Raw genomic sequence first — 15,391 nt, forward strand, 5'->3', positions numbered from 1 at the left:
ATGGCACGACTCTAAACTCGAAAACTGTCCTTGTCAAACTTTTTACTCCCAAGTGCCAACTCTTAAAAAAAGAAAAAAAAATACTTGGTTCTCCAAGTACCACCATAGTGGTCAACATTCAAATGCACTTACATAAATGTTAATTCAAACCTGTAAGCCACTGTAACGTTATATGTGCGACGGTTTGAGCAGTAAAACCGCTTTAATATATTAAAAAAAAGATATATAACTTAAATAATGATTTCATTCTAATGCACTACATATAAAAGTGAAACAGTTGCGCTTAAATGTTTAAAAACAGTTCTTAAAGATTTAAGTGTAAATGTCTTGAACAGTACATAAGTTAAATACAACTGAACTGTACTTGAAGAGTAAAAAAAGTATATATTTTTAAGAAAATGTAACAGACCAGCTTCATCCTTTCCGATCATCAATTGGGTGGGTGGGGGGGGGGGGGGTAGCGGCACCCCACATAATGCCGCCCTGGGCGGCTGCTATCGCCCATATCAGAAAGCGCCCCCGCTGGTATTACTCTAAAACTTTTGTTCAACTTGTTTGTCCATACTTAAAATTAAAAATCTATTTTATTGAGGCACATTATATCTTGTAAAAAAAAATTAATGTTTTCTAGTAAATTCACATCTTGTATAATACTGTATTATGAAGATGTTTATGTTTGGGCAATAAGGGATTTGAGTATTTTTGGTTCCCGTGGGGGGGGGGGGGGAACCAAATACCTAAATTGGCTTTTGAGATGAAAATTGTGAAATCCTGCTAATTCTTCTGTCATGTGTCAAAGTCGTGGATTCACTCTTGTTTTTTTTGTTCCCAAAATGGGGAAGTCAAAACCAAGTTTACACAGCAAACAGATTAAGAGTTTAAAAACAACTGCTGCTCTTAACTGCAACTGCTGAGTTTCCCCTTGTAAAGAAGAGGATATCAAGACTTAATAAAATAAAATTGCATCTATAACACTTTTTAAAATGCTCTCATCCCATTTCAGCTGTGTTCACATTTTACAGTACATAACCTGGAAGAATTTGAAATATGTACCGTTCTTGAAAGAGGGTCACACGTGAGCGCATCGTAAGTTTGAATGCATAGAGGTTTAATTAAAATGTAATCATGCTAACATGCCTGAAAATAAATTACAGGAAAAAAAAGCTACCGCAAGGTCGGTGTGCATAGCTATAACTGTGCAAAATACATTTTGGGTACGATCCAGTTTTGATTTTGCTGGCCTTCATTAGAGCTGTGGGTGAACGGGAGTCTATGCCAGCTGACTTTTGGGCGAGAGACAATGTACACTCTGTGCCGGTCACCAGTCAATTGCAGGGCACGCACATAGAACTACAATTCACACATTGACGCCTATGGACAGTTTGGTGCCTTCAGTGAACCTAATGTCAGAATCATCTTTATTTGCCAAGTATGTCAAAAACACAAGGAATTTATCAGTAGTGTGGTAATGCTGATACTTTGATTTATTTTTTGGGGGACAATTGTGCAAATGATGCAGAGTCCTCAAGCAATTTAGAGCAGTTTGAAGTGACTAGTAGTGCGATTATATGGAACAGTTAATTGTGCAAATGATGCAGATACTTCTCAAGCACGTGAGTGGCCAGTATTGGTCAGCAACAGTGGCGAGACTACTACAGTGAGTGCACAAATAATGTATAATTGCCGGACAGGGATGTGGCAGCAATCTCAAAAGACAACATTAGCAGCATGTTACAACTGAATTGTAAATGAACTGTTTTATCTGAATAAACCAATTTCTTTGCTCTCCTGTGCGTCTGTATAAAATTCTATAATGTAGTTAATGGCTTTTCAGAGAAATTAGGAAAACATGCAACTATTGAAATCCTTGTACTCTTGTACAATATTTAAATTATTCAGCCACCCTTGTTTCCTGTCATTTTTAATGCATGGTACAACCAAAGGTACTCTACATTTGTTGGGACAAATTATGCCAGTAAAAAATAGGTCATAAGGGGCTGACAGCTAGACATTTTCCATCGTTTTCTTGAAAATAACCAAATCTAGACATTTCACAAGATTGTCTTAATAACCAAAATCAAAGGGAATACAATTAAACCTAAGATGCATTTTTGTCGCTTCATTGTATTCTTCAGGTAATATACCTTGAGTGGCACCAGGCATTGAAATGTACTTATCATACAATTAGTCGTCTATTTCACGCCAAAAAATAAAATAAATACACAGAGGAAAAACAATGTATTGAGGATGAATATATAGCACATTGCCACTATCTAAAACTTTATTTTGAAAGCCATTCCAAACTGAAACGTACGTCGACGTAAATTTCCGGCACTGATATGTCCTTCAAAATAAAGGCGTTTTGTGATCTGTTTCTTTGTTGTAACATACAGTAACTTCGTGTATTTGGCAAGAACATACGTAAGCCACAGACATGACATGGGGAAATCGCGCCCACAAACTACTACAATAAACCCGTAGGAACATGCCATGATGCGATACAAATTATTTGAAGTTGATAGTGACGATAATAATGTCAGTATCATGTAACCTTGTTTTTGGTTGCCACTGTAAAGCGTTTCTACTTGCATTTATTGTATAATATGTGGGAATACGATTGCTATGGCATCGTTTCTCTGGAATTCAAATAACCTTTGCGTTGATATGGGGGTTATTTTATTGTGAAGGGGTGGGACGGGAAAGCGTGCAGTTGAAGGTAGGACCGAAAGCTAGCCAAGATGGCGGAGTACTTGGCGTCGATTTTTGGGACAGAGAAAGACAAGTAAGATTTAAACGAATAATTCGTCGTTTAGTAAAACCATTTCTATACGCTTGACATGAGCAGGTGCTCCACGCGTTTTTAACGCACGCTTTGGCAGAGTTTTAGAAGAGCTACATCTTTAGCGGCTAGCGCTAAGTAGCTTTAGCTTGCTGGTCAGCTAGAAAATGCCGCGCTGCTAATGTTTCTTGGCCTGCAACGTCAACATGCCCAAGTAGTGCTGGAATGCTTCCACGAGTTCACGCGACTTATTAAAATGATAAGACCGCAACGCGTTAAGTCAGTGGAGGTGGTAAACTTCTGGGATAGGCGCATAAGTGGCTGTGATCTCGTCAAGTCTTTGTTTGAATGAAAACGTCGTGTACCATGCTATGTACAGAAGGTAGCATCACGGCCCCGTTCAAATGGCAATGAGACCCCAACCCCTGATACACATTTAGATTCCCCCCCCCCCCCCCACTAACTCTTGTATGATTTGATATATTTTTTTTTTATTTAAAAAAAAAAAAAAATTGTAACCAAATATCCACATGATTTATTACACTTCCTGAATTCAGGGGGGGGGGGGTCGCAAACCTTTTTGTAATTGACTCCTCCTTCTTGGGCACTGATTAATGTAAAGGGCTACCAATCTGATACAAGTTTATAGAATAACAGGTGTCCCTCAATTGCCTTTCATATGTTATTAATTATGGTATTCATCTATGTGAAGACACTGATCACGTTAACATCCCACACTAGTTATCAACATTGAGTTAAGGTAGTAAACAGATCAACTTCAACACACACAGTACATTGATATAAATGCGTCAAATCAATCCCTGCAGCTGTCTACATTTTCAAATGACGACTTCTACGACATCCATTTTCTGTACCGCTTATGACATTCCTAGGAAATCACAATGTCTCCTGACTGGTGAGCAATTTTTAGAACATGTTGGCGCTCTGTGTTCTATTGGTTCCAAGCCCTTCGACTTTTATCACACTGAAGCCCACATAATCCTGCTGTCTCTCTCGTCTTTCTCTCCCCAGAGTAAATTGCTCTTTTTATTTTAAAATTGGTGCCTGTCGACATGGTGACCGCTGCTCCAGATTACACAATAAGCCCACTTTCAGCCAGGTAAAGTCATCGTTTCCTGCAAATTCCATATCGCATCAGGTACACCTGCACGATCTGCAATCTCAAAGAGGTGGGATGCAAACAATTTCACTGATTTGAGTTGACGTTTATTTTTGTGCTTGTCGTTGCAGTGTGGAACTGCCCACGACATTGTAAAATTACGACCACGAAATGTGTGTTGCGATTAGAAATCCGCGAGAAGTTGGCGCCGCAAAGTCTGACTCACGCTATAGCAGGGGATGACTACAAAATTTCAACTTTATGCTCATAAGTTAGAACGTTCACATGAAGCCCAAGCATTCTTTTTCGTTTCAATTGGAAACTGAGAATTGTCTACTGCAAAGGCAAAATATTTGACCATTTGCATCTGTTCTCATTAGATTGTGCAGGTGTACCTAACTTCTACTGATTATATAACTGGTGCATACAAACTGTATGGAATTGAAGTCAGTTTAGGCTTCCTCTTTATGAAGTTATGATAAATCATCCTAAATGTGTGCACGCTGGGTTTCAGACCATTGCCCTCCTGAACATTTACCGCAACCCTCAAAACAGCGCGCAGTCTGCTGATGGCCTTACCTGTAAGTGTTTTAATTGATGGAATAATGATTTTTTTAGATGCAATTAAATCAAAAGTGTTAGCATGTGTGCCCCATTGTCATTCTCCGTTTGCCCACTAGGTGCCATCAGTGACATGGAAATGCAGGAGCACTATGATGAGTTTTTTGAGGTAAGGTTTTCACGCTTGTTGCTTCCCAGTGCAACTATTCCAGCTAGAACACAGGCAAAATGGAGCCTGATTATTCCCCGCGTTGCTCTTAGGAGGTCTTCACAGAAATGGAGGAGAAGTACGGCGAGGTGGAGGAAATGAACGTGTGCGACAACCTGGGAGACCACCTCGTGGGGAACGTGTATGTGAAGGTGGGTGTCGGGCGTCACGGCTTAATAATCTCCCCATTTTGTACAAACGCCGCGATTGTTTCCTCGTAGTTCCGCTGCGAAGAGGATGCCGAGAAGGCGGTGATCGACCTGAACAATCGCTGGTTCAATGGGCAGCCCATCCATGCTGAGCTCTCGCCTGTCACAGACTTCAGGGAAGCTTGCTGTCGCCAGTATGAAATGGGGTGAGTGTGCGTGTGTGTGCGCATCGGAGGGCTTTATTGATTGTTCTGATGAGCTAGAACAAACACCGACAGGGTTGATCCTTTGATGCTCACTGGACTGTAAGTCAAGGCGGTCCGAGCGCTGATGTTTGTGCCACTTTAGCATATTTTTGTCCAAAAATGTTTGATTGAATTCTAAAGTCGACTTCAAACTTTACAGGGGGGGAATGTTGCATTATTGCTTGTTTTGACTTCAGACCGTTCAGTCAGCATAGTAGTTTACTAGAATTGCTAGAAGCTTGCGACACACACATAACCTTAGGGACACGAACGAGCGAATTCCACAAGCGTGACTAAATTCTCAACAAAAATTAAGCATGACCGTCGCAACAGGCCCTCAAGTGATATTTTTTGGGTGTCTGTCACAGCTCTCCTGACACTTTGCGTTTGCTGTGCTCTAAGTTGTCCTCTGTCCACAGGGAATGCACTCGAGGTGGCTTCTGCAATTTCATGCACCTGAAGCCCATCTCGCGCGAGCTGAGGAGAGAGTTATATGGACGTCGCCGGAAGGGAGGGTACGTTTACACACACACACACACACACACACACACACACACACACACACACACACACACACACACACGTACAGTGGCCCGTCACATAATCGCAAATTTTCAACCAAATCCTATCCTATCCTTTATACACAAAAAAAGAAAAAAATGTTATCTTTTTGTGCTCAGGCTAAAGCGATTAAAGTATTACTTTGGTGCCATACTGTGGCATCTTGTTGTTAATAGGTTTCTTCATTGATGGCGTTTGAGATTGATCGTTTTGGTGGCGGTCCTTAAATGCACTTTGTGCATCCGTCAAAGTGAAAGAAAAAGTTGTTCCCAATGCAGCTACTAATACCTCACCTATTCTCATTTGCTGTTACAATTTGCCTGTATTCCCTAACATTTTATCGTTGTGTGTACATGCCAAACGGTTTGTGTAATATACCATTTATGTAAAGTGGTAGTGCGCAGGTTTTTTTTTTTGCATGTGCTTGTGTGTTATTTAGGCTAGTATGCTAGCTGTTGATGCACCTCGTGAAGGTGGTTTGTTTGTTGTCGTATAGTTTTAACATACTGAATACGGTCGCTTGTGTAACATGGGTTTGTGATTGTGTACATGCTAGATGCGTGGTGTTGATGCTTTGCTGCTTGTTCTTTTGTGTTGTTGTCAACCACAGTAAGTAAATCAATCCGAATTCATTTGCATTTGGACACGATTGCTAATTTGTCCCTCGTACCTGTAGCCGTCACAGGTCCAGGTCACGTTCCAGAGACCGCCGATCCCGCTCAAGGGACCGGGACAGAGGGGACCGAGGAGGCCGAGGGGGCGGCCGCGACCACGATAGACGCCGTTCCCGAGACAGAGAGCGCTCGGGACGCTTCTGAACCACAAGCCATGACGACATGCTTCCTTGTACCATCCTCACCAGTTTTTTTTTTTTTCCTTTTCTCCTTTTTCTAAAGTTTGTACCCTCCCACTTGTATTGTAGGAAGAATTGAGTGGTACCAGATGTTAAAGCTGTGATGGCTGTAAGTTGTTATGTTCTAAAATTACTTTCACCCCATTAAAATTTTTATGTAACGTGACGTGTCTAATCTGTCTAGATGGATTGATCTGTTGTGAATTTCAAGATGAAGTCTCAGATTTAAATTGTGACGTTTGTTCAATCATAGTACTGAGCATTTATTTGAGCAGAGCATTGCCTATAGGCGGTAGGAGGGCGTTCACAATATTTACTTGAAATCACTGGTAAATTGCTGAATGACAGACAATATCTGATATGGTAACAATGCTGCACTATCCTGAAGTGAAATCATGGATCGGCACCAAGTAATTGATGACCCTCCCCAAGAAGCTTTAATAGCTTCTAGATTCCACAGGATGGAGGCAAAGTACTGCTTTTGTCTAAAGGAAACTCCTCAATGCACCTCAACATAGTTCCTTGGGGCAGAGATGCCAAAGATGACCTTGGCAGCTGCTCCCCCCGCGGTGACGTACGGATATATTATACAACGTGTAGTTGGCGTGTTGTCAGCAATGAACGTGCTAAATGATTTGTGTCCCTTTTTTCCCCACTCACCCTCACTCTGGTTCGCTTTCTGTCTGCGCTTTGACGCCATCAAAAAAGAAAAAAAGGACCATCATCATTCGATGACCACAAACCCGCGCGTGTGCGTCGATGCCGACGACGGCCCGCGTGTGCCAGTTCAGGCGGGTGACGCATGTCCGCTGCCATCTCGGCCTTTCGCAGATTCGTTAGCGTGCTGCGAGTGATTGCAGCAAGTGGAAGTGAAGTCGCGTCGGGGGCCGAGAGCCTTGTGAGGGCCCGACCGAGAAGTGTTTTGTCAGAGCAGATGATGGTTTTTGTGTGAGAGTCGCTCAAAGGATCTCAAAACTCGCGTGGCAAAAAACAAAAAACAAATTGGTCTGAAAAGCGTGCCACGAGTCGAGACGCTCAAATTGTCTTTTCCCACCAGTGTTCACAATGGCGCTTCGCTAATGAATTTCGGCGACATAGTGACATCATTTCAGCTGGAACATGATGTGTTTCAACAAACGTTGGCAGCAAGCAACTTTCCTACATAAACCCACATTCTTGTGATCAAATTCTTCCAGTGTCATCATTTGCTTGGAAGATGTTCGTAAATGTCTTTTTTTTTTCAAGCTCTTTAGTTGAAATGGAATCATCGGATGTGCTACATTTACTTGGTAGCTTTCTTTCAACAGCAGTAGCTGCAAAACCTCATTGAGAAAATGCAGTATACACACACTTACCTCAACCTGAGGTCCACCTGCAAGATCCGAGCACTGCATCAATTATACGCCTCACAGCCGAGAGTCTGGGTTCGAATCTCAGCTCGGCCCGACCTGTGTTTTTTTGCATGTCCTCTGCGCTTGCGTGTCCCACTTTTCCGCAAAAACATGCACGGTTAGGAGACGCTAAACTGGCTGGCGAACGGTCCAAGGTTCACCCCGCATCTCCATCCATCGTCCATCCGTTTTTTATATCGCGCTCGTCCTCGTTAGGGTCACAGGTCACCTGGATCCCAGCTGACTGAGCGAAAGGATTTCTTTTTACCCTCTCCCGCATTCACACATGGGCCATTTAGCTTCTTCAACGACCCGAACATGCATGTTTTTGGAATGTGGGAGGAAGTCAGAGCACCTGGAGAAAACCCACACAAGCACTGGGAGAACATGACAACTCCAGACCGCAAGGCCAGAGCCGAGATACAGACCTCGGACAAAACTGCGAGGCAGACGTGCAAACCACTAGGCCCTACCGTGCTGCCTAAATCGACAAATAATAATGAAAAAATATATATATATCAGTCCATCCATTTGCTATCGTGGGAAAAGTAGGAAGCAAGAGGGCCCGAATGAGGTGAATATTCGGTGTGGAACGGTGGAAATTGGCAGACTGCTTAATAACAAATAATTTTGTGGCAAAGTAGTTTGTGCTCTTCAGCATTCACACAATAATTAAACCCGAATAATTGCTATGATATGCATATATGAACCGGCGTTATATCCCGAGTTACTGTGGTTTCTTTTCTTTGCTCTGCTCCAAATTTCTCAGGGAATTGTCACTTGGAGTCGTGACGTAGTGTTGCTTTCAGTGGTGCTATGTAAATGGGGTCGACTGTGTTTCTAATCGGACCACGGAATGGGACACGGGGCTGCTAAGATATGACCCGCTCACACCGCTCACACATGGACGCACACCCGTGTGAGTGACACGTCCCCGCGAGTGACACAAACGTCACCTCGTCGTTCGCGCAGCGCACATCACCGGGCAGGAAGTTCGTCAGCGCTCTGTTGCCTGTGTCACCCGGGCCTCTGGGTTGGCATTATCCAAATCACTGAGGAAGCGGGTGGGGGGGTGGGGGCAATGGGGAAGGACATCGTGCGGCCGCTGCACCTGCGGTCACGACCTCGCGTCTGGGAGTTTGCGTCAGACGGAGGCGGCGCTGATTGGGCTCGATTGTCACGTCCATTAGTGGACGGGGTCGCTCGATAGGAGGTGGAAATAGCTCCACTCTCTCTCTCTCACTGGAAATAACAGCACAAAGGCTGTTTTTGGAATCGCTCCCTATTCGCCATAAAGTGCCCTGTAGACCGAGTTTCGAATGTGTCGGCACTATAGGCCTTTTGATGATGAAGTCACTTTCGAGTGGAAAAAAAACTGCATCAGGCGTAAACAAAGCGTTTGACCAAAGCAAAGCAATTGAGAAAACGGGATAAATGGCCCGAATGACGATTCGAAGTCCGCCGTACACAGCGCGACGTGGCCGAATGCGACCGACGAGAAAAAATTACAGTCGCGACCAAGGGCGGTAACTGCCGTGTGCGAACTGTGCGACCGCACACGAGCAGCGCAGCAATCAATGCGACTCTCTGACTCGCTAACATGGACTTTGTGTAAAAGAGTAAGTTTCATTGAAAAAAAAACACCTTGGTTTTGTCATACGAGTGTCCAGAAAAGGCCCCTCTGACGGCTACTTCTGTTTGACCCAGTTTTGTATCCGCTTTGTCCATATTTGGTCCTCTGATTGGTTGCCTCCGTGTAGAAGACCCATTTGTGATGTTTGCATGTTCGGCTACATCCCCCGTTCAAAAACACGAATGCTTGGTTCACTGAAGACTTTAAATTGTCCAAAGGTGTGAATGTGAGGGTGAATGTATTTCATGCGACTGACTGATGACCAGTCCAGGGTGCACACCACTCATGAAAAGTCGGCTCGAAAATGGACCAAGTCGGTGCCCAAATAATACTTGTAATAAAACACAAAAACAGCAAATAGGTGAGTTTTATAGCAATTAGTGGAGGACAAGTTGCAAAAAAAAAAAAAAAAAAATCAGCGAATAGTTGAATTTGAATTTATGTGAAAACCAAATATGCAAACTTGTGTATTCCTGCTTTTTATAACAGGTCCTTCGAGTTTTTGTTGTTGTTTGTTTGTAGAAATGCAAATGCTTGCCAACTCCTATATCTCAGGGGTCCTTTTCGGCCTTTCTGTTGTTAAAGCTAAAGTTCAGCAGCCAGTGCAGCTCTTTAAATACTTGATGAGATGCGAGGGCCGCATGACGCTGCGCGGGAGGAACACATACGAAAAAGAAATGAACGGGATGTCGAGTCTGCCGTTTCCTATTCTCATTCTGTTTGCATCGTGAGTCTGCTTCTTTTCCCTCTCCTCTGCAAACTTTGCAGGTTATTGACATCTGCAGCGTGTTTTCTCCCCCCGCCCCATTGGTGACCTTGCACAGCTCCAGCTTATGCAACATTCGCAGAGCTGTGTCATGAGCTCTGACCGAGGAGCGTGTGCGAGTGAGGTCATCGCAGCCACTGCTACTACCTCCATACTAAATGAATGAAAAATAGAAACAAATTCATTTGTTTTCATTTTATTTTGCTGTACGTTTCTTTCTTGTTTTCATAACATGTCCTGTTCAGCAGCTTAGTCGTGCAGCCGTTTTATGACGGGACAGTTTTGCTATGCGACAGGACAGTTTTATATCTAGCTTGAATTGCGTCTGGATATGAAGGGATGCGACAAGTAGCAAACAGGACAGGACAGAGCAAAAGAGAGGACAAAATACGATAGTACATAACAACACAGGACAGAACAGAACAGAACTGAACAAGAAAGGTCTGAACATGACAAGATAATGCATGGTATAAGAGAACAAGACAGGGATCAAGGTAGAACAGAACACGACAGCAAAGGACAGGTCAGACCATGGCAGAACAGGAGAGGACAAGATAGGATAGGACAGAAGAGACTAGAACAGGTCAGCAATAGCATGAAAGAATAGAGTAGGACAGAGCAGGACCAGACGTAACAGGAAATAACAGCGCAGGACAGGGTAGGATGGACCAGAACAGAACAGGAAAGAATGGAAGGACAGAAAGGCACAGGATAGGACAGAACAGAAAATGTCAGAATATTACAAGATACAACATGCCATAATAGGACATGACAGACCACAGGATAGAACAGACCATGACAGAACAGGACAGGATAGGACAGAAAAGTACAGAGGAGAACAGGCCAGGAAAGAACATGAAATGATAGAACAGGACAAAGCAGGACCAGGCAATATAGGACAGGAGGACAGGACAAAACATGATAGGACAGTACAGTACAGCACAGGACAGGATGGACGTGGATTGGACAGAACAGGAATGGACAGGCCAGGGTAGGACAGAATGGGAAAGGTGGGAAGATGACAAGAACAGGACAGTACATAGAATAGAACAGAACATGACAAGAAAGGACAGGACAGCAAAGGGCAGAACACAAAAATGGTCAGACTTGACCATGAATGGATAGAACTGGACAGATCAGGACTGAACAGTACTGTAAATGACAGAACAGTAAAGAACAGTACAGGATAGGACAGAACAGTCCAGTCCAGAACAGGATAGGAAAAAATAGGAATGAGCAGAACATGACACAACAGAACTGAATGGCTAGAACACAACAGAACAGAACAGTACAGTATAAGACAGGCCAGAAGAGGACAGAACAGCTTAGAACAGAACAGAACAGTAAGGAATGGGACAGGATAGAACAGAGACGGACAGGACAATAAAGAATAAGCGTGGTTCTAGTGTGTGTCTAGGGAGACATGCTTGTTAATCAACATCACCACGCAGAAGTTATTCCGAGTTCCTGAGGAGGCACAGCAAGGACAGAGCATTAAATATGTATTATGAGCAATTATAGTTCCTCCGAGTTTTATGATGGTCACATAAATGTCTCTCCTGCCAAAGCCTTGCAGGGACATATGTTTGTGTGTTTAGGAGAATTGTTATGGTGACTCAGGATTTTTCCATCCCGAGAGGCCATATCATCCCCATTACCCCCCCCCCCCCCCCCCCCCCATCTCTTACGTCAATGCATGCAGGCAGCTGGGTCACCGGGTTTTCCTCCTCAAAGCCTCGTGAGAGCTGCGACCATCCCGCAGCGCTTGTTCGCTCGTTCTCTTTTTACAGATTCATGTTCGCAGCCTGCACTAGAAAAAGCGGCCAAGTGATCGTGAATTGATGTTCATCTTTATGCAGCAAAGGAACCGTATCTGGTCACCGAAGTGAGTGTTCGCAATGGAACCTGATAGCATTGCTATATGACAATAAACCCACCCCATTTCTCCTAACTAATCAGTGAAGAAAAATACGGATGAAATATTAAAATTAAATAAATGAATAAAAACAAATGAGCAGTATAAATTAATGTATATTTTCACGTTGGAAGACGGGAGCCGAGATTGGAACCCGAGACCTCAAAGCTACGAGGCAGACGTGCTAAACACTAGCTGCCATGCTTCATTTTTTTTTTTTTTTAGGATTTTAAACATGCATTGAGTCACAGAAAACTAAAGGAGGAAGGGACAACCAATGTGGCAAAAAACAAAAATATATAATTCCAGGAAATGCCAAAAAAAAAAAAAAAGGAAAAAATAATAATAATATATATGTATATATTGTATAATTCCTACCACTTTTGTGTTGTTCAAGAGGGAATTTCTTTGGGGAAATAACTCTTTAACAAAGTGAGCTGATTGGAAAAGTGACAACACAAAGATAAACAGAGAACAAAATAGACTCAAAATCTCTGGTAGCAGAGTGCTAATTACTCGACAAACCCCCCCACCCCCCCCAAAAAAAAGCCTCCATGACGGGTCGTTCTGGCTCAAACCAGTCTATCCTCACTGCTGCCAATGCTCATCGTCATTTTGTCCTCTGGGGGCTCTCGCCAACATGATGTGACCCACTTAGGGCAGAACAAACCCAATTCAACATGGACATCCTGCAGCCTGCGCAGTGACGTCATGGCGACCTTGTGCAGTGCAATGTAAACAAAAGGAGTGGCTGCGTCCTCCCGGAGCGGAGCCATGACTCACTTGAGTGTAAGGCCGTCTCACTGACCTATAACCTCCAGCCGATATTGCACTGTGCTCAACAGAATGCAACATTATTACATCACAGTCTAGTTTCCAGCCCATGCGGAACAATTTGAGTAGGGGCAAACCGGCCTGCAGGAGCCATAATGGGAAGCAATGCCTGGGGTGGAATGCTCATGGAGCTGCTGTGCAATATGAACGGAGGCCCCACGTGCGTCATAGAGCTCACAGCTGACGGCCTCAATGAGTAAACAAAGAAAATTAATTAAAGCCCATTTTGAATTGTTTTTTTCACTGAATACTTATTCTTACTGAAGCAGTCATTTGGAGGAGTACTTTTTACTTATTTGAGTTATATTATTCTAAAGTAATAATACTCCTACTTGAGTACAATTTTTGCCCACTCTGGTTACCAGTGATGGCGAAAAGGAAATGTGTGCAAAAGTACTAAATAAATACAGTAATACGGTCTTAACATATTTGGAAATATATTTTATTTCCAAAAATGAAATGTTACTTTTTTTTGGTTTTTTTTTTTCTAGATGCCCGCACAGAAGGGCTTCAGTGTTGACTAAAAGTGCGATGATAACCGTCGAACCAGAAGAGGACCTTATTTCAGCTAAAAGGTAAGCAGAGCTGCAATGTTTGCTCATCGTGTTCCCTCACTATTTAGCGGTTCACCTATTGCGGATTCAGTTCATTGCAGATTTTGTTTGGTTCATATTCCTATCGCGCATAATTTGCCATATCACAGGATTTGGAGTGTATGCCGTGCATTGTTTCTCTCCTGGTAAAATAATCACTTCCTAGCCTAAAACATTAAAACTGTTCAAAAACAGTTATAATGCAATTGAATGTATGTCGACGCTCCCTTTTAAGTGCGATAACAGCGTTCGTTTGTGTTTGCCGATGAACACATTAAAACAACATTGACTTTTGAACAGTTTCATCTTCAAATTTGGGACTTTTTTTTCTGGAACGTTCACTTATCTGGGTTGTCATATGAAGATATATTCTCTAAATTGTGTACATTTGTCATTAGGTCAACATGGTATGGTATGGTGGTTTCCACATTCTGTACACATACAGTGCACCAAACATATTTTTTCGTTGTGTATTTAAATGGCATCATATTTTGTCATCAGTTTATTATCTGTGTAAAGAACAAATATGTGAATAAGTCATCTTGCCAACACTGCTTGTAAGTTAAGGTATGACTCTATATCTGTATTTCTAGATCCTCGTGGTATTTTGAGCAAGCCACAGACATGTATTAAGAAACCAAGGAAATGTTTTTAGTATTATTTATTTTTTTAAAGTGCATAATATGTCTCCTTTATGAAGCGACATGGGCTGTAAACACAAACACACACGATCCGAATTGCCAGGAAGCCGGCCGTGAAGCCATGTGAGATAAGTGCGCCGCTAATTGGGCGTACGTGAGGGGGGGAAAGGAGACACATGCGTCACGGCGCATAATGGAGCTCTTTGGCAGGAAGAGAACGAATGCGGCGTGCGGAGGGCCGTAGCAAAGTCAACAAACAAGCGCAGCGGGACTTTTGGTACACGCAGCTGGGAAATAGCACATTTTCCATTAAAGGAGACATATGATGAAAAAAGTGACTTTTTAATTGATTAGAAATCGTAGCTAGCCGGCACGTGCACGACGAAAGATTTCTTTTTTTTTTTTTTTGTAAACAGTCTGAAAGTCGCGAAGGGAGTTGAGAAATGTTATAGCGGCGTGTAACTCGCTGCAGTTGGAAAAGGAAAATAAACGCGGAAAGGAAATGCGGTCATTCTGTAGATTGCAACACAGCGATTCGCGAGGTTGAGAGCGAGGCCTTCGGCGGGACCGCAACTGTATGCTTCAATTGATATAATTCTGATTTTGTTGTTGTTGAGCTAACTGCCACAATTGGGATATGCATCCAGGCAGAGAGTAAGTCGAAAAACAAAACCAAAAAAACACGGAATCGGATATTGCTATATTAGGCATTCAAACTGCTCTAAGCGCGAGAGGACTCTGCATCTTTTTCTGATTCTGATTCTGATTCTGATTCTGATGTGAACGCGCACACACACACACACAGTGAAACGACACATATAAATGAACTGAAAATGAATATTGGAGTTTTTAATTTAAATTGTATCGTTGTTTTATGCGCTGCGTCTTTGTAGACACAGCCATACTGGATATTGCATGTGTTTCACTTGAAATTGAAAGTGTTGCCCCGCTATATCGCAGCGGTACGTAGTTTGTGGCCTCGCTGTATCGCAGATTTGAAGCCATCATTCTTTATGGGGTTTTACATTACACCGATATCGAGCGCTGTTGAATAACTAAAACCGACAGCTAATTAAAAAGCTTTATAACCCCCGATAGATGCCACAAATGAAAATCCTCACCTCACTTCAGCATAGTTCTAT

General features: G+C 42.9%; 1 protein-coding gene across 1 annotated transcript; it reads left to right on the plus strand.

Annotated features, from left to right (window-relative positions):
* The first annotated feature begins 2,696 nt into the window (after positions 1–2,696).
* Positions 2,697–6,651, plus strand: u2af1 (U2 small nuclear RNA auxiliary factor 1). The gene is made up of 8 exons (XM_061691784.1): positions 2,697–2,782; positions 3,812–3,899; positions 4,414–4,480; positions 4,580–4,629; positions 4,722–4,820; positions 4,890–5,023; positions 5,482–5,577; positions 6,300–6,651. The coding sequence occupies exons 1-8, from the start codon at positions 2,739–2,741 to the stop codon at positions 6,439–6,441; spliced, it is 720 nt and encodes a 239-aa protein (XP_061547768.1). The 5' UTR covers positions 2,697–2,738; the 3' UTR covers positions 6,442–6,651.
* The last annotated feature ends 8,740 nt before the right edge of the window (positions 6,652–15,391 follow it).

The sequence above is a fragment of the Phycodurus eques genome, chromosome 12, assembly GCF_024500275.1.
Source record: "Phycodurus eques isolate BA_2022a chromosome 12, UOR_Pequ_1.1, whole genome shotgun sequence".
NCBI classification, from domain to species: Eukaryota; Metazoa; Chordata; class Actinopteri; order Syngnathiformes; family Syngnathidae; genus Phycodurus; species Phycodurus eques.

Coding starts and splice junctions, on each gene's coding strand:
- u2af1 (XM_061691784.1), top strand. CDS start 2,739: ATGGCGGAGTACTTGGCGTCGATTTTTGGGACAGAGAAAGACAA. Junction 4,481..4,579: donor GTCTGCTGATGGCCTTACCT/GTAAGTGTTTTA, acceptor TTTGCCCACTAG/GTGCCATCAGTGACATGGAA. Junction 4,821..4,889: donor TGGGGAACGTGTATGTGAAG/GTGGGTGTCGGG, acceptor GTTTCCTCGTAG/TTCCGCTGCGAAGAGGATGC.